Below are 22,804 nucleotides of genomic sequence, written 5' to 3'. Positions count from 1 at the left end.
TCACCGCTGCTAACCCACAGCGGGAGGGGCCATTTGGTGATTTTTGACGTCGTAAAAAAAAAAAAAAACAGGTAGGTTTTGGATGCTGCCATGACTGCAACCAACATGCAGAGACAGCAATACTAATATGTATGTTTCTACATGATATTGTGTAGATGCAAAGTGGCAGCAGCATGAGCAGACGTCCTTAGATATCTACCATTTCATAAAATCTCTGTACATAGTATATGTGTGGTCAGCAATTCACTTAAAAAACAGATCTTCACTTATTCCGTGTGAACATGACTGGTCAGGATTGAGGAATAGGTTATAACTGAACTTTGGACTTCCCATACATATAGAACAAATATCTTATGAAAGTCAATTATAATTTCAATTTCAAATAATAATAAAAGTAAAGTAAAATGCAATTTTAATTTAAGTCAATGAACTCTATGCAGTGGTAGTTGACCCCAGAAAATTTTTGGTATACATTGTTGTATTAAAACTGTAAAATTTCGACTATTGTTCTATATAAAAATAGCGACAAACCCTGGTTGCACTTGGGATATTATATTCACGTATTTTATGTACACCTCCTGAAGAATCGTTTTCAATTACTAGAAATCGGAATGAAAATCCATTCAGTAATTGTCGAGATTATCGTGGACTAATCAATCAAATTCATACTTTTTAGTACAACGATGATTTAAACTGAAATATTAGACTAGAAAATTGTGTTTAACATTTGTTTAATTAAAAAAAATTGTTTAAAATTAAAATTTTAAAACAACAGATATTACACCACACTTTAAAATTGAAGGTTAATCATAGGTACCTATTTAAAATGATTATGCAATGAAATGAACATGCTTGAACATGTGCCTCTAATTTTAGTTACCGGTTCAAATTAACTCATATTTCTCAAGAAATCTCTTAGAAACTGCATAGGTGTCTAGAATTTTCTAGAAAACAGTGCATAGAGCAACCTAAATGAATTTTGATTATTTTGACCGAGGGCATTTGCAAAAAATTATGAAATAATCATGTTTTAAGTGTAAGTTGTCGAAAAAAGTTTATTAAAAATAGTTAAATATAGGTTTTAATCCGATACTTTGACGTTATCAAGGTTACATAAAACTATATATAAAAATCCTACAAAAGGTTTCGTGTCTAACTTTCTAGTTTCAAAAAACTTTTAGAAACCATCAAAACGCGTCGATTTCACTCCTATGAGCACCTAAACACATAGCTTATGCTAATAAAAGACATGCAAACACGGTGTTTCACCATAAAAGACACTGGTTGACCTAAAAAGTGGCGTAGCAACCAAAGAGGTTAGATCCAACAAAGAAAATTTTACACATAAAGAAAGCGTAATGGTCGACGTCTTGAATGAAATAAAATAGTTAAAGACTTACCCGGATGCTTCCGTGGTGGGTTTTTGTAGAAAAACCACCCTATAAGAGTTGATTTTTTTGGTATACACCCTTCACGAACTAAACCAAGAATGCTTGACAGATGACTGATGGTACAAAGATGGCGGACTTAGAACGACAATTACGTCATTCCGCGGGAAAATCAAAACGACCGTTACACTTCCTTTTTATCTAATTTTGGATCAATTAATTAAAATATACACTTATAATTAAAGCTTACCTCATAAAAAGTGAAAAGATGTGTGATAATAAATAATAACTGATGTGTTTGGCTAATACATCAGTAAATTATTCAGTCCGATTCTTCGCGCTGTTGCCAGATAGGTATTGCGTCAGACAATGTATAACGTTCAGAATTACACATTTCAATACACTGGAGCATTACTTTATTACTACACGCACGTAAATTATCACAGCTTTAACTTATAATGCTAAACTTTCATGTAGAAAATCCTCGGGCGTAGTTTTCTCTTATAAGAAAACTAGGAATGAAGAACGGCAACGTCGCTTTTTACACTCTTCGAACAAAGGATTACTTTACTTAAAAATCAATTTAATAAGTACGGCGTTGTAAAATAACGATAACTGTTGTTGTAAATAAACTAACGGTGTCAATATTGTATAGTAAATTACAAAATGGTGAAAATTCTAGACGCGTATCGGGACAAGGTATAAAAATAACTGACTCGCTTTGAACTTGTTTTTGTTTCGTTTGTTCTGGCGTTGTAAACAATGGGGGTCAGTGTTGCCGTTTCAAGAAAAATAGAATTCTACCATTTTAATGGCATCCTCACACAGTCGAAATGGGTTTTTGAATAAAAAATCAAAATTCCGGTTTGAAATATTATGAATAATATCATATCTTGTCTTCTGAAATTCGGTATCTTATTCCGTATGTACGTAAAGACGAGCATCCTTTTTTTTTTCAAATTGTAAATTTCAGACACGTTTATTCGTAATTTCCATCATGATTCTGAAAAAAAAAATGTGAGGAGGGTGGGTCATTTGTATATGTAGTTAATTCCACTTTCTTAATTCAGAGACAAAAAGTTAAAAGTAAACTTTAGTAAACGTTATAAGAAGAAACCAAATTCCAGACTGAAGTGCGTGAGAAAATACAGAATCTTATGACGTTCGAGAGAGCATTCGCGTTGTGATGCCTCATAGATACGGAAATGTACAGAAACACGGGCTTGCAATGGCCGGATCTCAAAAAGATCTTATTCCCTTTCTTGTATCTTAATAATATATATCGGTTTAGTTTTGGCCTGAAAGCTTGACATACGTGTGTTACTTTTGCATTTATAATATATACTGGCTTCCACCCGCGTAGATTTCAGTTAACCGCGTTTCCGAGAGAATTCTTCAAAAGTCCGGGATAAAAACTATCCTATGTTCTTTCTCAAGGTCAAATTTTATTAAAATCAGTTTAGTGGTTTAGGCGTGAAAGCGTAACAGACAGACAGACAAAGTTACTTTCGCATTTCTAATATTTGTAGGCATTAGCATAGGTGGTCACCGTTAATCAAAAAGTTAACTTCAATAATCGTTAAGCGATTATTTTTTTCAAAAAATAACGCAGGTTTGATCAGGAAAATCCTACCTATTACACTGATCAATTTTGAGGTGCCATGCCTGGCGGAGGCTATTAATGCCTGGAAAGTCACATGCCCGAATACCGATCTACCCGCCAACCCATCCTCCCAGAGACAGTGGGATGAGCCGCTCTGCAGAGTAATACGGAAAAATCTCATTGATACGTCAATTACTTCTGCGGAGCGAGCACGCCTACTGGCTGTGGGTGAATGGGACTCAGGTCTTTGGCTTCACGCATTTCCGTCGGCAAACATAGGCACCATGTTTGACGACACCACTTTCAGACTCGCTGTCTGCCTGCGTCTGGGTGCTTCGTGCTGCACTCCTCACCGCTGCCACTGCGGGGAAGCTGTCAACAGCCTCGGTCACCACGGCCTGTCGTGCAGTCGGAGTGCGGGCCGCATACCACGACATGCGAATATCAACGACGTGATCCGTCGGGCTCTTGTTGCCGTCGGCGTGCCAGCCGTACTTGAACCAAATGGTTTGACACGCGACGATGGCAAGAGACCAGACGGCATGTCGCTATTTCCGTGGAAGATGGGTAGGACTTTAGTGTGGGACGCGACCTGCGTCGACACTCTTGCGCCATCCCATCTTCCTAGAACTGCGTGTTGTGTCGGCTCCGCCGCTTCACAAGCAGAGGACCTCAAACGGCGCAAATATAGTAGCCTTATCGGGAATTACATGTTTGAGCCGTTTGGGGTTGAAACTCTCGGGCCGTGGGGTCCGAGTGCTCACGCGCTTGCGAAGGAAATTTCTAAGCGCCTTGTTGACACTTCTCGTGACCCAAGGGCTGGCTTTTATTTCGCACAGAGGTTGAGCATTGCCATCCAACGTGGCAATGCTGCCAGCCTTCTGGGTACATTACCCGGTGACAGCGATGAGGAGCAATTTTTTGATGCTATGTATTAGTTTTAAGTTGTATATATAAGTTTATTTTTAATTTTTAAAATTAATGTAAATATTAATTAAAACTAAATAAATTAACGCAGGTTTAAATTAATCGTTAGCTTCTTCTTCTTGTTTAGCCATGGTCACGCCACGCATACGGATTGTTACTGGCGTTATATAGGTACACTGATCCCATCGGGCTATGAGAGTGAAGGAATAGTGAGTGCACCTGTGTCCAAGCAAATGTGCGTGCAATATATGTCCTGCGCAGATGGCTAATCTCCTTACGTGAGAACAGCCGCCGTAGCTGATAGTCGGCTAGGAGGACATCATCATTATCGTCAAAGTGACATGCGATGGATGTAAGAGTATCAAACCTTTGGGACACTTAGCCGTTTAACTTGTTCTTAATAGATACGAAAGAAAACAAACGTATTAGTCCAAAAGTGTATTTATTCATACTTAGTAATAATATAAAAATATTATGTAAATAGCTTAAATATATCTAATTATAACTTATTATGAAACTTAACCAATAACAATGACAGCGTTGTTAGTTATTATCAGTTTCAATAACATCTTAATTTGCGTAGTAAATAGCAACTTTATTGCAACATAGAATAGAAAGCTTACAAGATATACAAGGTTGAAAAAAAATAATCAAAACCATCATTAAAGTATTTTAGAAATTCAATTTACAAATTATACACACAAATCGAGAATTCTAAAATCTAAATTTTGTTCGCTACAAACTTGAGATCTCATTCATCGTCCCTTAAAGTAAGATTTTTCCACGATTAAGAAACTACCATTTTGGTAGATTTAAAAAACTGTTAACACAGTTTATCGAAAATTTATTCTGCCTTGACCGATATTCATTATATGGAGAAATATATAACAAAAATGTATGAAACAGTAATTAAAAATATTACTGACATTTAGAGATTATACATTGAAAAAGGTGAATGCCATATAAACATTTGTTGGCCCTTCAAAATAACATGTCTTAGGAAAACATTAAACTTATTTATAAAAAAGCTCCCCGTAGTCGGATGGCCACAAAACCTGTGACCTATATTATAGTTTGTATTTGTATTCATTAAACGCCACTTACAAACTATTTCTTGTGACATAAACATGATATTAGATAACTTAAACAGATAAAAAATGCATAAAAATATTGCGTGCGCCTTACACAACAGAAAATAAAAACACCTATTTCCCAAAAGGCACTTGACGTATGAATCTTATAAATAATTACACATTGTAGTATTTTATTTTCATTACTACTTTCAGTAGTACTACAATATAAAGGCAGTTCCTAATATTCTGTCTATCTGTGGAATTTTCTTCCTATAGATAGAATTTTGACATTAACTTCATACATGAATTTTTTGACTAGAAGAGCCTTTAATTTCTTAAGAAAAATCGCATACTTATATCAGTCCTCATTCTTTACAAGGAGTTTTGACTTTAAAGAATTTCTGTATAGAAGTCTGCACCAAATTATCTGGTGATTTTTCCTGCTTCATATATTTTCTTTTTTTAATTGGTGTTATATCAATTTTCGGTTTAACCGTCGAACACTTTTCAGGCGAAAAACTCAATACATACTGCTTAAACTTTTTCGATTTTTTCTTCTTTTTTGAATCTGTTATTTTCAAACGTAATTGTTCCTTCCTCCATTTAATCTTAACTTGTATATTTTTGTCTTTTATAGAAATATCTTTATCTTTACGACTTTTTTTACGTTTCTTAGATTCGTATTTCAAAACTAACTCTTTATCCTCAATTTTTCGTTTTCGATTTTTCTTCTTAGAAGATTTTTTTGGTAGTTTATTTTCTTCTACACCAGCTTCATTTTTCACACGTTGCAACCCCACTTCGTTTAAATACTGATCTTTAAAAGTTTCCATGTCAATATCTATATTTTCTGCTTCCAAAACTTCTTTGTTATACGGACTGAATTTGAAAGCGCATTTTTTGCTCACTTCTGGACTTTTGAGTTCTAATTTCTTTAAGAACTCGCTGTTTTGAGTATTTTCTAGTTTTATAACGTCTATATTTATAATTTCGTCGTTGGCAGAGATTTCGAGACTTGAATCTTTTTGTATTTCGACCGTTTTGAGTTTTTTGGGTGTGTGTAGAATAGGGTAGTTGTCGCAATCTGTATTGTGTCTGAATGCGATCGAGGGCGACTTTTTAGGCGTTGTGTGGTAAAATGCTGGATTTCTGTCTAGTCTGTTTGGCGTTTTGATGTTTTCTTTGTCCGATGGGGATTTTGATGGGGGCGTGTCCTGGAATGAAATAATTTGTAAGTCGGGGTGAATTTTGTGTTATGCTTTTGACTGTAGCTTTTCATATGTAGTAAATCTTGTGAAATATAGTCTTGTTTCAATACTATCCGAAACTACTGAACTGATTTGAAAATTCCTTTTACTGAAGCTACACTCTCCCAGAAAAACAAATGCAATTTTTTAACCGGGTATGGGTAGGGTGAAACCAGCTAGTAATTTCAAAATAAATATAGAGACAATTTCAAAATTCAATCTCCATCCACAAATCAATGGATAGACAGGTTATAGAAATCCACTGTTATAGAGAAATAGTTATAATCTTTATTAAGCAGTTATTTATTTTACAAAAAGAAAAGCGAAACATTTGTAGGTGTAGGTAGTAGGTGTCACAATGTGCGGTCTTATCGCTAAAAGCGATCTCTTACAGATAACCTTTGGATGGATTCAGTCAAAAGGAAATCACCATATATTGGCATATATCAAAACAGATAAAAATGAATACTTACGTCTAATATTTCAATGATTTCTGTAACATCACACTTCTTAGGCGAGCTCCACTGTATGACGGGCTCCTTCTGTTTCGGCTCTTGCAGTAAATTGTCGAACAAGCCGTTCAGGATATCACTGTGGACGAAAATAATGATTATTTAACTTTATTTTGCCTATATATATGTATGTATATCACGCTAAAATAAACACAATTATATATATATTTTTGGCTTAATATATGTATGTATCACGCTAAAATATCAAACTTATAATATAAGGCGAAAATTGGTATGTATGTTTCTAATTTCTTCACGCGCATACTTATCAGATTTTGATGAAACTTAGCTTAGCACTCATCAAAATAAAGGTCACTTTTTACTCGGTTTCGGAGCGGTTTCCGCGTAACGCGGGAGAATCCACAGGACACAATGATCTTCGATACTATACTCTATACTGGTACTGGTATAATAGTGTTTATTTTTCGTTTGCTTGTTCGCTAAAGGCTCCGAAGATACTGAACCGACATGAAAAATTGCTCTCAAACTACTGAACCAATTTGAAAATAATCTTTTTCAGTTGGAAGCTTTCTATCCCGAGTAACATACAGACTGTATATTAACCGGTATGGGCAGTAGTTCCCACGGGACGCGACTGAAACCGCGGGAAAGCGGCTAGAAGAGTATATTTTAAAATCTATACTTACTTAACAATCTTTCTCTTCTCACTCAAAGGTTTGGGCTTTCTAAACTTAATTCTTAGCTCTTCAACTAACTTTTCATTCAGAACCGCCTTTTCACCAATTTTACTTTTCAAACTATCTTCCAACATTTTGATAGGTGACATATATTGATCAAGACTTCTAGGTGACAGACTTTGGAAGTCGTCACCGGCTTTCGAAGTCTGCTTGAAGACTTTCTTGATTGGTGATTGACTTTTTATGTAGTTTTTGGAATTTTCGTGTTTTTTCGGCGTTTTTAGGTTTAAATCTTCGCGACTTGATGTTGTGTTTGTTGCTGTAAATAGAATAAGAATGTATTAAATGTATTGTTTGATTGTCTGTTGCTCTTTTATGTGAAAAGTATTGAACATATTCAAATGAGATTTTGTAAAGAGATCATCTATAGTCCGAAAAGGCTTTTTTTATAAATATTTTTTATTATAAGGTATCTGTCACCCGGTTGTTGGAAGTAGTTCCCTAGGGACGTGAGTGAGCCCGTGAGGAATAGCTAGTTACTGTACTATTACTGTTACAGCCTTTTTTTTATCGTCCCACTGCTGGGCACAGGCCTCATCTCACACGGAGAAAGATTGAGCATTAATGTTACTGTATACCTAAGTTTTATAAAAAAAAATACTCACATTCAAATTCTGTTTTTATTTCAGTTTTGATATTTGCACTCAAACCCGAAGATGAACATGATGGTCTGAAAGTTAGAAAATAAATCTATATTAATGTTATAGAACATATAAATATCATCAAATCAGTTCGACAGTACCATATTATTGTATTGTCATCAGAACTACATACAGCTACCAATTTTCATGACGCTACGATCCTTGGAAGATGGTTAAAGTTACCTTAGATTAAGTTGTAAATAAAAGAGTGATTTCCGCCCCTCAGGGGGTACATTTATCAATGTGCTATTATCAAAATCTACAGACGCCATAAATACCGATTTAAAGTTGAGCAGCACATATTTAGTCACAGGTAAAAGTCACTGAACTGATGTATTTCATTTCAGGCTTCACTAGTTATCTGTTTACTTTTCTATTAATAGATTATTACTTACAAATTGTGCACATTAGTATGCTGTTTAGTCCGTCGTAGCGACATGCGGGACGGCATGACGGGGCCGCGCCGACGAGACGAGCTCTGCTCTTGTTCACGTACTATCACTGAAATATATTCAATAAGTTATTATTAACTAGCGACCCACCCCGGCTTCGCACGGGTGCAATGTACACTACATTATATACATATAAACCTTTCTCTTCAGTCACTCTATCTATTAAAGAAACGCATCAAAATCCGTTGCGTAATTTAAAGATTTAAGCATACATAGGAATATAGGGACAGAGAGAGCGACTTTGTCTTATACTATGTAGTGATGTATTTGTGTTATAAGATATTTTCTACATTTTTAAATATTGAAGAAAAAAAGTCCAGAACTTAAATTCATTTATTTAAACTTGGATGTAAAACAGCACTTTTTAAATGTCAATAGACAAAAGACTTGCCCTCAAAATGCTCGCTCTTCACCACTTTCTATATGTTTTTGCTGGGAAGAAGTATCTACAGGCTACGTATAAATATTTTAAGAAGATATATCTTCTTATGCTGTAGCATGTAAACATACATAAGAAATACACACAAAATATTACCCTTTACGCAGTCGAGTACAAACACAAAGACACATTTGTATTTGTATTGCTTGTATTTGTATTAACATCTCACCTGCTTCAATACAACTCGCCAACTGTTCTATATGATCAGGCGCCGCCGGAGTGCACACTACACACACGAACACATTTGTATTTGTATTAGTTGTATTTGTATCAACATCTCACCTGCTTCAATACAACTGGCCAACTGTTCTATATGATCAGGCGCCGCCGGAGTGCACACTACACACACGAACACATTTGTATTTGTATTGCTTGTATTTGTAGTGTTTGTATTTGTATCGTCGGTGCATCCTGCGTGTGTGCCACTTGAACCGCAGAGTAGGCAGAGTTTGATGCACCATGATCTGTAGAAGATGAAGATTAAATTAGAATAAGGTGAATTGCTTCGGATGGATTGCCTGAAAGATGACATGAATAGGAAGGGAGTGAGTGTCAGTATGACGAGTGACAGGGGAAAATGGAAGAGGAAGACATATTGCGCCGACCCCAAGTGAAATTGGGAACAGGGCAGGAGGAAGAAGAAGGTGAAGTGCTTCGACTGGTGATGGAAATTCAAAATAACATGTTTTTTTGATGTTTAACATAAGTTAATATTTGATACGAGGCATGATCCTCCTTTTTCTGAAGATGGTTAAAAACGAATGACAACAGTACATGATATATGCTTACCCCGTATCATCATCATGAGCCCTCCCCATAGGACAGAGGCACTCCGCCGCTGAACATTCTACGTCTCGCTCGTATATCTCCGCAAATGCATTCTGTTCTAGCTCCCAGGCTGCGTCTCTGTAATTATACAATTAGATGTAATAAAAAAAAAGGATTTGGTTTTTTTTTAACATATATATAATAAAATCGACCAAGTGCGATTCAGACTCCTGCACGAAGGGAGGAACTATAAAACTAGTAAAAAAACCTCTTAAATATTCGTTAAAATTCAAATTAGTATTTGTTGTTATAGCGGGAACAGCAATTAATCATCTGTGAAAATTTCAACTGTCTAACTTGTTAGAAAAGTCTTTAGTTAATTTGACTATTTTTAGATACAGTTATACATATTTGTATGTTACACTTTATAATATTAATTTCTTTCAATGATAAATAAGAAATAACTAAAATATTCACCTGTCCGGTACATAGTATCCTTGAGTGACGACTGCCTCATAGAAATTCTCTTTATCGTTACAGAGCGGACACTTCAGATAATGCATGCCTGCACTTAGAGCCATGCGCTGAAAACATACATAAATATGTTATATATTAGTCATACTAATTTATAAGATAGGTGAAAGTTTTGTGTTTGTTACTTCTTTATGTACAAATGTCTAAATAGATTTTGATGAAACTTGAATAGCACTTTCGAAGTATTAATGACTAGCTGTTTTCACACGGTTTCAGCCATGTGCTGAGAAAACCATGACCATCGCATCATAAAGAGTTCTTCCGCGTTTCGGAAGGCACGATAAATTGGTGAGCCCCAGTTGTCATTTGAACATCTTTGGCAGTGTTTACGGGTAGTCAGAAGCCAGTAGGTCTGATAACCAGTCTTATCAAGAGTTATTGAGTTGCCCGGGTTGAGGAGGTCAGATAGGCAGTCGCTCCTTGTAAAGCATTGGTACTCAGCTGCATCCTGTTAGACTGGAAGCCGACCCCAACATATTTGGGAAAAGGCTCGAGAGATGATGATGTTACCTGTAAGCAACTCCTATGGAACCAAGCGTCCCGTGCACAGCAAGACGGCCAGAAGGTGTTGACTGAGGGGTACCCTTCCACCGGCTCGTAGCATATCACACACACTGACTGTGTCTCGCACTCACCAGCTGGAATATAGGTAAATATGTACATAGAAGTATACAGCTTGACTTGAGGGAATTACTTCACACACATGGATAAAAAGTAGCCTATATGAACGGAGTAAGGAAAGACGAGCCATAATGCATCATTCGCACGGTAAAAATACGATCAGTTACGAGTAGGCGTTCAGGTTCTTTGGGACATAATCTGTCAACGATTTTTGGTATTACAAAAAACTTTCGGGTAGAAAGAAGGCGCTGATCTCAATAACTAGTGGTCCGATTATAATACTTAAATATAGGCTCTTTCTATATCCAGATCATGCCAGAGGCAGTTCTCTCTCACACACCGATGCACGTGCCCTCTCATAGCGGGATGGGTTCGACAATCCAACATGACTGGCGAAAGATCTGACTGATGCATGAGACTATCAATCACCAACTTTCAGACTCTGGGCTGCTTTGTGAAACTTCCTTACACCCATAGGATGTAGACGCAGTCGCTCTATGCCAGTACTAGATCAATCAAGTAGTTTTGTATTAAATATTATAGCACAGCAACTATGTAACTATGCAACTTACAGTCATCATCAGCACAGCTGACCGCCAACTCCTTAAGATCCTTGAAGTAAGGATCCTTCTTCTTAATCTTCTTTTTGTCACACAACATCCTCTGTTTAGCTTTAGCCATTATAATAGGGGGGATGCTCTGTTTCGGTGCGTGCTGTTGACAGAATGATCTGAAAATAATACATGTAATAATAATTATTAGAATAGTAACTTATGTAGGCCATGATGAGTGTTTTAGGGTATTATTAGACCAATCGATCAACCGTCGATCGATGGCAGAATGGATTAGTAGACGTCGATCGATAGTTTTTATGACAAAAATCGATTGATCGTCGATCGAACAGCCTTAGAAGGCACGTTTAATTGCTAGCTCATTTTATTGTTCATCTTTGGCATTTGTTAACGGTCAGAAGGCGGAAAGTCTGACAACCAGTCTTACCAAGGGTTGTCTGGGTTACTTCACTGGGTTTTGAAGGTCAGGAAGGCTCTGGCTATCATTACATGTGGCATGCAGTTATATTGGAAGTTGTCTTTTTAGAAAAATACCCAGTACACAAGTACATCTCTTGGTGTACCTCATCTAGTTCACTTTTTTGCATTGTGACATTATTCAAAAGCACACTAAAAATCATCACTTTTATTAGGTAAATTTTTCAACAGACTGAAAGGCCCTTCACCACCACCTATGTCTTTTCACTGTTAACAAACTGAAAACATTTCTCTCTATACGGTTTGAAGAACCAGTTCTACCAATAGAGAACTTACTTATAATTCCCGTAGAACAGTGATACAGCATTACGTTCTCTTCCGCACGGCAGATGGAACTGCTTCCTGCACTGTGAGATCGAGCAGCCGAGGTTGGCGCCTCCACGACTGCAGTACGAACACCTCTGAAAACATAGTCGTCAGTTTTAGAAGGTTTCTTAAGATACATATTGTAAATCCAGGTGGAATTTCAAAGTGCAATTACCTTTACCATTATGTTTACAGTATGTTTATTTATTGAAATTAGGCTTATTATATAACCACTTTCACTTGTCAAATTACATTGTAATAATTCCCAGGATTTGCAGCAAAAATAGGTCATAGATAAACAGTGTGAGTGTATAGATAGATTCATTAATTTGTATATTTTGCCTTGTAATTTTACAATTTGGAAAAGACACTGTTGTAGGTGCTGTCAAACTTTATAGCTATGATTAACAAAACACTTCTATGCTTAGTCAATTATGGTAAAGAAACATACAAACTTAAATACTAACATTACAAAGAAAAACTGTTGTCTGAAATTACTGAACTGGTTTGAAAAAAATCTCCCACTATTGAGAACCTACACTGTCTTTTGCAAACATAGGCTATATTTTAAGTAGTTTCCACAGAACAGTTTGCATGCAAAGAAAATGCAGTAAACAGCCTGTTTTAAATAAGTTACTTACATGTTTCTTAGCCCTCTCAATCTCAGCCAGTATGTCTTCATACAAGAAACCAAAGAGGCCTTCCACATCTCTGCCTTTTTGCACCAAACAGGAGGATAGTAGCTGAAATTCATATAAAACATTTTAAGATCTACAAGTTCACCTATCTAAATTAATATTGGGGGTTTAAATGGATCTTCTATAGCACATATAGATAAATATATACATGCAAGTATGTAAAGGAGTATGTATGTTATTTCGCTTATAGGAAACTTTTGGATGGATTTTGATGAAACTTGGCAATTTATATGAGTAGGAAGGGTTGTAGCTGATGACCCCAATTAAAATAAAGTCCTTTAACAATGTGTATCAATATAAATATGTGCAGAATCATAATTATATATATGACGTAGTAGAATTAGGGCACCGGTGTTCGAAAGATCCTTACTGATGTTATAAATGTAAAAGTAACTTTGTCTATCGGACTGTCGCGCTTTCACGCGAAAACTACAGAAAAGATTTACATAAAACTTGTTATGCAGCTAATATAGAACCCTAGAAAGGGCAAAGGTCTCTTTTTATACGGCTGCGGGACGCAGGTGGCACCGAAGGAACAGCAAGTAGAACATAATTTCACTTTACTTACAACACAAAAATAGTGACATTGTATGTCTCCAATAGCGTATAATTTGCCGTACGTTAGCTCGTCGTCCACTTCGCGATTGCAGAAACCGCACGGCAGTTTCTGTCCAGTCACTAATTTAGCAACTATTTTACTTTTAGCTTTGCGCGGTGCCATTTTGGTTAGCTTTCACTTTCACGACTTTTTAAGCCATTACTTTGATTACACAAGTATATCTATGAAAACAGATGTATAATCACTGATTTTACACACTACTTTAGATAGTAAATGACTCGTAATTTGTTTAAAATCTTGATTTTTGATGAGATAGATAACAACAACATAACATGGCGTTTCTATTTGTGTTTGACAGTTTTTGGCGGGAGTTGCTATTTTTGGCAATTTTTAATTCGTTCGGAACTTAAAATGATAGTAAAAAAACAATTTTGAAAGAGAATTTCTACTCTAACGTTGAAAACAGATTACGATTATTACACAAGGGAACAAGATTTTGGTTGCATGAAATATTACGACTAATATTGTACATTTTTGGGCTGCTAATTTAAGATCTGAAGTTAGAATTTCTTTATCAGCTTTAGTTTTTGAGATATCAACAAAACGTGATTTTCACAATTTTATTAACAAACAACAGCAGAAGAACAACAATTAAGCATCAAAAAACTTTCTTTTATTCGATTTTCTAGCTTGATTCGGTTCACTAGGGCTGTCTTTAATGCTGCAACAGTAGTTCGCCATCATGTTGGCATTCCAATGACCCTGGGACCGCTTTTCCATAGTCCGAATATCTTGATGGAACCGTTCACCTTGTTCTTCACTGAAATCACCTAGATTTTCAGAGAAATGGTCGAAATGGCTAAGGAGGAAGTATACCTTGATGCTCATATTACAACCAAGCTGTTGGAAATGCGACAACATCTGTTCAGTGCTTTGAATAAGCTTTCATCCTTTTTGTTTGATAGAAAATTTTGTGCAATCGAAACGAATTCGTTTCAGGCATTTTTTTCGATGTCGGTCATGTAATTATGAAACTTCTCATCCTTCATCAATTGCCTTATTTATGGACCATTAGAAATTCCGGCTTTTAGTTTCTCTATACTCAAATAATGGAACTTTTTAGATATGTATTGAGCATTTTTGTTCAGAGCTTTTACAAATTGTTTCATGACCCAAAGTTTGATGTGCAAAGGTGGTAGCACCTGTATTAAGCTAAAGTGGTGGATAACAAGTTAGGGTAAATCAATTTGAACCGTTTTTTTTGTTAATACCGTTCATATCAACCACGCAGAAAAACTACCTAATGATTCGAGGGTTCTCGCCAGATCATCGGTGTTTGTTACTTGAAATCGGGTCTTTTCTTATTTTTCCATAACCTTAAAGACTCGACGCATGTTTTACATACCATTTTAGACACCCAGTAGGTACCTGTCGCAGGTGTCCAAAGAAAATCCAAAGAACTCAAAGTACACCCGTTTCAAGAACTCCGACACACTTAGTCTACAATATTTAAATGTATATTCACCACAAATATTACAGAAGTAATTAGTATCATTTTGACAGTTATTTTGCAAAATATAAATAGTAAAAATTATATACTTTTTAAATAAAATGCTCTGTTTTATGAAATTTAAGTGTAACTAGATCGAAAATACGGTTAATAGCTGTATCTCAAAAACTAAAGCAGTTAGAAAAAAAATGTGGGTAGATTTGAAATCAGCGACCTCGAATTAGTAAACAAAAGTCATAAAATTTCATGCAACCAAAAAAAAGTCTTATTTTGTTCCCTTGTGTTATTTATTTCCTGTTTATAGACATAATTTATAAATAACCATAGTTGAATAAAATAAATACTGTGATTACAAATTATATCAATGCCGAATTTCTGAACGAAAACCATAGTGTTCTACAACTTTTTTATCAGTGCTGCCATTCACAAAAGTCTATTTTTGCCCTCCTCATGATCTCATTGTTTCGAATAAAAATAAGCTTGTCTATGACAAAAATTGTATTAAAATTATGTGCAATTAATCAAACAAGCAGCAACACTTTATTAAAAACGTCAAGAAATCTAAAAAAAGCCGGAAGGCAACTTAGTTTTTATTTTTATTGTTATTTGTTTAATTATTGTTAAGATACTACGTTAATAGTAACAACCATAATTTTATCTAGTCTTAGAGCTTATTTCGTGTGGAGAGTAATTTAATTGCAAATATCTGTGCCTGTGACGGGTTTATGGAGCCATAAAACTGTTGATATAAAGTCCTTTGTTTAGGAAACAGCAATTTCTTCGTGTTTTCTCGTGAACTGGGTGTGGAAAAGGCATTTGGGAGGCGTTTGACGCGTGTTTTTATTGTTCTTTGTTAGAAACAAGTGTGGAAAGTGGTCAGACAAGCTTATTTCAGCTCGGTTTTATGGTCGAAAGGGGTAAACCATTTCGTCATTAAACTTTATTCATTTGCCGTCACGAATATGGCTGTATTGCTCAACGCTCGTTGTGAAAACCGTCTGAAAGGTATTCGGAACAAGAAAACTCCATTAATAATCCAATAAGAGTCTTGTAAGTTGTGTAAAACACCCAAAATGTCGGCCGTGGGTGATAACAAAGAAATTTGGTCGGTGAGCGGCGATCGACTTGATTCTAAGTATGAAAAATGCCGTAATATAACAGAGGAGATATATAAAAGGATAAATATTACATTTCAAATAAAGAAACTGGAGACAGAAGCACAAAGTGATGTGTCGGACCATAGGTAAGAAACACATCTTATTTAGTCACATTTTTGTCACAAATTACCATATATTTCACTCAAAAACAGCTTCTAATCCAAGATATTATAACTAAATACAGTTTAAAGTGGTTTTGTAAGCTGATTTCCAATTAATATCGACATGAAATTCATTGGCATTCTTCAAGGCCAAGTTTCACAATATCTTACGACAAACTGTTGAACATTATATTACATTAGAATAATATTTTGTATGAAAAACAGAGTTACCTTGTAGCTAATAATAGGTAAGGCATATTTTAAAGTATTTTTGTTGATGTAGGATCTACAGCTAAAGCCCAAACCACAGCTATACCTAGTTTTATGAAAATTTTACTTAAACATACTCAGCTTTCCATTTTTAATATCAGATCAGAAAGAATCAGTGGGGAGAAACAAGAAAACATTCTCAAAACAGACAAAATGACGCCCCCTTGAATGCCGGTGCGTAGATATACGCGAGACACAATTAATTTTCTATTGTTCTCTAATTAGTGGCATACAAGAGGTTAACTACATTAAAAACCTAGCTTTAACCGATGAAGAATAGGTTACACCTAACTTTAGCCACAAGTGTAGCCGCTATAAAAAAGGCTGCATATAGTTCTAACCGAAGATAAGATGATATAACTTGGGTTGGCTGCAGATGTTTTACCTTTAGGTAAATGATAGATAGATATTCTTTATTACATTTTTGATCTTAATCTAGTTAAGGTAGGTGACATAATGGGCGGTCTTATCGCTAAGAGCGATCTCTTCCAGACAACCTTAGGATGGATTGAGACGAGAAGGAAAAGATTATACGGTAGGCAGTTAGGCAAACTTTAGGTAAATGCCTATATAATAGATGTAAATTGTTTAAGTTTAGTTAAGTGCCTTCCCAAATGGAGAATAGACATAGCCAGCTAAACATAGGTGTAGCCGCATCCTGGTATATACGTAAACTGTGACATACATAAATATATAAAAGGAAATTATTAAATATTCATTGCAGCCTTGGTATTGTTTTCTATGTGAGGCTTGACCTATGTATTTAAAATTAATGATAATAAATTAATTTTAATATAATTAAATTAAAATTAGGAATTCAGTGATTCAAATCATTGCCTACCAAAACTATTTAGATGCTGATATCAGACACTTAAATTGATGCAAGAATTTGAGGATAAGGTTATGAAATAATTAGTTGTTTTTATCCTTCACGGAGCACAATTGACCCAAAAGGAATTATTAATGAGAATTCATACTGCTCATCATGCGATTGTGTCAAAACTATTAAACTAATTTAAATGAAATTTGGCACACCATTCACAGAAAGTCTAGATTCTAGAACCTGAGAAAGTACAAAGTTCACTTTAAATGGTGGGCATTTTAGGGGCAGTCTGTAAACTTGGACTTTGAAAAGTACAGATTTTCAACCTACTTAGAACAGACGACTTTGACATCTTTTGTTTTTTTATTTTATTATAAAATAAAAATTATTTATTGTCTCCAATACTTTTTACAAAAGTGGATGAAGTCCTGAACACCGCACTAGGGTTCCCTGTATTCTGGGGTCCAGTCTCTTTCAATCCTTGACCAAAAGTTTTTATTATTATTTATATCCACCACCGTTCTCACCTTCCAGTGACCAAATAGACAGCAATGACATCAGCAACGAGACAGATCTCTTCGCCTGTGACAAGAGTGACACCCTCAGCAGTAGCACAGAGGCTGAGAAACCTACCGTGACCTGCGAGAAGTACATTAACAATAATAACAACGAGGAAATGAAGAAGAAGACCGCTGTCGTCTGTAAGAGGCCTAGGAAACGGTACGTGATAGGATAGTACCAGCTCATTTGTCTTAGATGGTACTTAAAGTATCGGCATGCATCGGGGAGCATGTAAATGTTGGTCCTCTGCCTGATCTCTCTCCGGTGGTGTCGGATTGCCGTCCCATCGGGTTTTGAGAGTGAAGGAATATTGAGGAGTGCACCTGTGTCTGCGCAAATGCTCGTGCACTATAATATGTCCTGCGCAGTTGGCTAATCTCATTACCTGTAAACAGCCGCCGTAGCCGATAATCGGCTGGGAGGACATCAAAAAAAACTTTAAGTATTTTAGGATTGGTAAGATCAAAAGCCCAGGGAAGTAAGACTATCAAAAACTACAAGTGCAGAAAATTATAAAAAAGTTTAGGTTTCCATACCCAAAAAGTAAAACCGTTCATCTGTCACCGGGCTGTGCCTATCTCATGAAACTTGATAGGATAGTTGAGACAGTTGTTTTCACAGATGATATCCAAGATTATGGATTATTTCCAGTCTATATGATCTTACGTGATTAAACTTACAACAACTAATGGCCCATCTTACTCTGACCGGAAATGTATTACCTATACTCAGACTAGATAAATGTAATAGTAAACTGGTATAAACTTCCAGTAAGATTTTTTTTTTGTTAGCCTGAACTGTCCCACTGCTGAGCAAAGGCCTCCCCACTTCGTCTCCACAGCCGTCGATCCTTTGATACCTCCCACCAATCTGGGTTGTAGGCGTCCAGGTCGTCGCGCCATCTTTTGCGTTGTCTACCTGAAATAAATACTATAAAAAAAATCATTTTTACCATAACCTAATATAATCCATCTTACAGTTTCAGGAAACGAGTAAAGAAGCGCCAATCTCGCACTCGCAGTGACTCGGAAGGCTCAAGCGATGAAGCTCTGCCTCTCAGCCGTATCGTCGAGGTAGACAGCAAATTGCTCAATACCGAGTCACCCGACAATGTCATGGGAGTACCTAACATTGTTATTGTCACCAGAGGTGGGTGTTTATAGCTGGTACTATAGCCTTTTCCCAAATATGTTAGGGTCGGTTTCCAGTCTAACAGCATGCAGCTGAGTACCAGTGTGCCACATGGAGTGAGTTTGTAGTGCTATATTATCATCTGCCTAGCTTTTTCCCAACTATGCTAGGGTCGGCTTCCAGTCTAACTGGATGCAGCTGAGTACCAACGTGCCACATGGAGTGAGTTCATAGATGCTATATTATCATCTGCCTAGCCTTTTCCCAACTATGTTGGGGTCGGTTTCCAGTCTAACAGCATGCAGCTGAGTACCAGTGTGCCTCATGGAGGGACCTATCTGACATCCTCAATCCAGTTACCAGGACAAGCAAATACCCCATATTCTAAACTGGTTAAATTCCCTAAAATCTACTCTAGATATTGTTTCATATTTTAAATCATCATCCTCCATCATCCTCCGAGCCTTTTTCCCAAACTATGTTGGGGTCGGCTTCCAGTCTAACCGGATGTAGCTGAGTACTAGTGCTTTACAAGGAGCGACTGCCCTGCCTGACCTCCTTAACCCAGTTACCCGGGCAACCCAATACCCCTTGGTTAGACTGGTGTCAGACTTACTGGTTTCTGACTACCCGTAACGACTGCCAAGGATGTTCTATGACAGCCGGGACCTACAGTTTAACGTGCCATCCGAAACACAGTCATTGGTGTCTAAGATATACTTAGAAAGTACATACAAACTTAGAAAAGTTGCATTGGTACTTGCCTGACCTGGAATCGAACCCGCGCCCTCATACTCGAGAGGTTGGTTCTTTGCCCACTAGGCCACCACGACATCATATCATCATATCATATTTTAAATCGCTATAATTTATTTCACAGATCTTAAACCAAAAATACAAACAGAGAAGAAGGCTCCAGCCAAAACTGCAACAGAAGTGACGAAGGAAACTCCTCCCCCCTCCAAAGAGGAGAAGGAAATGGAGGGAACTCCCCCCGTCAAAGCTCAAGAGGAGTTAGGGGTAACACCCCCTATTAAAGCTAAGGAGGAGAAAGGCAGTGGGGAGTGGAAGAGCTGTACTTTGTGCAGTCTTTCGTTCAGGGGGGAACGGGGCCTGAGGTAAGGGGTATTTTAATTTAATCTTCAGCCTTTCAACTGTTCCAGTTTGGGCTGTGGCCTTGTTGCGGGCTTTTTCTTTTTATATAGAAGATGAATGAACTTTAATCAATATGTACGCGAGAGGCGACTGCGATCTTAGATTTTGAAATCCAGGTTCCAGGAAATCCAGATGTTTTACCTTTATTCAGTCACTTGTGTCCAAAATTGTCTAGGAACATAGATAAGAAAAAAAAATGATGACATTTTACTTTAAAAATTATTTTATCCTATGCTATGATAATGATGGCACTTGACCTATAGTTTCCGCCCACAGTCAATCGCAACAAATAAGTTTTCAGCTGTTTAAAAAAAATTAAATCCCTCAAACTTACTTAGCTGTTACTATCATCATCATCATCAGCCTATCGCAGTCCACTGCTGGACATAGGCCTCTCCAAGTGCTCGTCACTGAGAACTATAGAAAAATCTTATTTTATTCCAGACGCCACATGACGATGTCTCACATAATAAACCAAGAAGAAACTAAGAAGTCCAATAAACCGGAGCAACGAGAAAAAACCACTTTAGATGGGTAAACCGCATAAACGGCCAGCCGCCACTTTTTACCGGCCAAAGCAAAAGAACAATGTCAGGTTTCGGCCCACCCAATCAACTAAAAACTAAATTCTCACGGACACAAAGTTCTTTACTACAACAATTTAAATATAAAATACTAACTTCTTATAAAATATTTACAGCTAGTTTCTTCATCAAAAGTAAAAGTAATGTCTAAAGTAAAAGTAACGGTCAAATTCATTTTTTCTATTAGTTTTGCTGTCACTTTAGCCTTGAAAAAACTAATTTGACCGTTACTTTTACTTTAGACATTACTTTGTCTTTTACTTTTGATGAAGAAACTGGCCGTAAATTGTTATCTAGAACTTTTCCAAAAAAAAAGTATCATTTTAATAAGTAATTATTTTGTTTATCAAGTTCAGGTTTTTCGTTTTAATAATTTGGTTTTGAGAAGCTTAATGCAAAAGTGGAAAACTAAGAAAAGCTTCTGACATTAAACTGCACAAAAAACTGTAAGAATTTTCACTGTACATGAAACATTTTTATTGAGCCTAAGTTACTATGGACGTCTGACATTGTTCTTTTACGTCTAACTGTATTTTCGCGTCCGATTTTTAAATGAAAGCCGAGTGGTACTTTTTTGAACAGTCACTTCATAAAGTACCACTTCTAAAAATGGCGGCTGTTCGCAAATTTTTATTATTATTAAATGTTTTTTAAAGATAGTTTATGGGAAAGCTAGTTTTGAAGTTTTTTGGTAATTTTATTGTGGAAAAAAAATGTGATTTGAATGTGGGTTGGCGTGCAATAGGAGGCCTTTCTGAAGGGACTGAGTGCATATACTTTTAAGATATTAAAATATCGTATTATAAACGAAAAAAAATGCTCTTTAATGATCAGAGTTACAACATATAATAGGTTGAATTTTACTTATCGAAATGATTAAGAACCTATGGTTCTTGAAAAACTATTTGGTTAAAAATATATGCACTCGGTACTTTTCTGAATACTGGTACTTCGTAAGGATATTAGTGCCAATGCTGTCAAAACAATTGTTTGGTATAAATAAGAATTTAATTAAAGACGATTGGCTCTCTAAAAAGCGAAGCTTTTTTCAATAATAAAAAGTGCTTGGATTCAATCCAAAAAATATATTTCATGTGATGATAAAAAATAACTAACAGTGTTTGAAATTGTGTGGTATATAAGGTGGTCTTTAGTATATTATTTCGATAATTACCTGATTTATTTTGAAGAAAAATACTGAAAATCACTCAGTACTATATGATTTAGAACTATTAATGAAATTTTTACGAAAAAAAATTAAGGATATTGTTGGTACTATTTGAAATTTTGACGATTGGTACTTTAGTGATAAAAATGTTGAAAGCATTGGCACTTTTAGTGTCAGGGTTGAAAATATCTGTGATCGATCGGCGCATTGTGATGTAGGTTAGAAATTGACGGCGGGGGACGTAAGTTTATTTTTTCAAGGTCAAAAAAATATTATTATTATACAAAAAAAATATTTGGAGTTTTTGTCTCAATTTTTGAGGCGATCGTAGAAGCATTTGTGTTATTTAAAAGATGTCAAAATTTTTGGCGTTTATTAAAATTGCAAATATCATTTCATATTTGGCAAAGCCATTTTTAAGGTATCCAAAAAATAAACTTATGTCCGATTATTATTGAAAGTAAAAAAAAATGGTTCGGCATATACAAGTACAAAATTCTATTTAGTAAAAAAAGAGGAAGAGAAAAGAAATTGAAATTTTTCTAAAAAGCAAAAATATTAAATTTTAAAAAATATTGTCTTAGATTTTAGCTTCTTCTATATTTAGAATTTAAGGATTAAAACCGTTTTTCCGATCTGTCTAGCTGTGTTGCCAGTTAAGGTGTATGGGTGTTGCAATATGAGAAAAATATTTTTTTTTTCTTAAAGCGGTGCTATTTTTGTGTTAAGTCGAGATGTTAATGTTAAACTAGTCAGTTTAAATATTTGCCACTTATTGTTCCTAGCGTATTTGTTTATGAAATGGCTTTGAGAGAAGTTACTTGAAAAA

At 35.8% G+C, this 22,804-nt stretch overlaps 3 protein-coding genes across 3 annotated transcripts in view; 1 reads left to right on the top strand and 2 right to left on the bottom strand.

The window, feature by feature from the left end:
* Positions 1–1,553, bottom strand: part of LOC110382621 (cyclin G) — a 42,129-nt gene extending 40,576 nt beyond the window's left edge. Inside the window, exon 1 of the mRNA XM_064043372.1 lies at positions 1,401–1,553. The gene's annotated coding sequence lies outside the window, so the exon portion shown is untranslated. The remainder of the gene's footprint in view (positions 1–1,400) is intronic.
* Positions 1,554–5,297: 3,744 nt separating this feature from the next.
* Positions 5,298–13,872, bottom strand: LOC110381319 (muscle M-line assembly protein unc-89). Its single transcript, XM_064043412.1, has 13 exons — positions 13,525–13,872; positions 12,900–13,001; positions 12,229–12,353; positions 11,476–11,633; positions 10,793–10,920; positions 10,226–10,332; positions 9,770–9,886; positions 9,263–9,444; positions 8,485–8,590; positions 8,054–8,118; positions 7,398–7,707; positions 6,712–6,829; positions 5,298–6,205 (listed from the first exon to the last, which is right to left on the bottom strand). Exons 1-13 carry the CDS (start codon positions 13,675–13,677, stop codon positions 5,357–5,359), a joined length of 2,520 nt encoding a protein of 839 aa, XP_063899482.1. The 5' UTR covers positions 13,678–13,872; the 3' UTR covers positions 5,298–5,356.
* A 1,638-nt stretch (positions 13,873–15,510) lies between these two features.
* On the top strand, positions 15,511–22,804 carry LOC126054420 (uncharacterized). Its single transcript, XM_064043364.1, has 5 exons — positions 15,511–16,268; positions 17,911–18,096; positions 18,917–19,086; positions 19,949–20,186; positions 20,668–22,804. The coding sequence occupies exons 1-5, from the start codon at positions 16,099–16,101 to the stop codon at positions 20,759–20,761; spliced, it is 858 nt and encodes a 285-aa protein (XP_063899434.1). The 5' UTR covers positions 15,511–16,098; the 3' UTR covers positions 20,762–22,804.

This window comes from Helicoverpa armigera, chromosome 31 (genome assembly GCF_030705265.1).
Source record: "Helicoverpa armigera isolate CAAS_96S chromosome 31, ASM3070526v1, whole genome shotgun sequence".
NCBI lineage: Eukaryota > Metazoa > Arthropoda > Insecta > Lepidoptera > Noctuidae > Helicoverpa > Helicoverpa armigera.
This window is presented reverse-complemented; position numbering and strand designations above follow the sequence as displayed.

Excerpts from the sequence above, each read along its gene's own strand:
- LOC110381319 (XM_064043412.1), bottom strand. The coding sequence starts at position 13,677 with ATGGCACCGCGCAAAGCTAAAAGTAAAATAGTTGCTAAATTAGTGACT. Across the intron at positions 9,445-9,769 it reads GCTCATGATGATGATACGGG|ATCATGGTGCATCAAACTCT; the intron begins GTAAGCATATAT and ends CATCTTCTACAG. Across the intron at positions 8,591-9,262 it reads GGCCAGTTGTATTGAAGCAG|TGATAGTACGTGAACAAGAG; the intron begins GTGAGATGTTGA and ends AATATATTTCAG.
- LOC126054420 (XM_064043364.1), top strand. The coding sequence starts at position 16,099 with ATGTCGGCCGTGGGTGATAACAAAGAAATTTGGTCGGTGAGCGGCGAT. Across the intron at positions 16,269-17,910 it reads AGTGATGTGTCGGACCATAG|TGACCAAATAGACAGCAATG; the intron begins GTAAGAAACACA and ends CTCACCTTCCAG. Across the intron at positions 20,187-20,667 it reads AGGGGGGAACGGGGCCTGAG|ACGCCACATGACGATGTCTC; the intron begins GTAAGGGGTATT and ends ATTTTATTCCAG.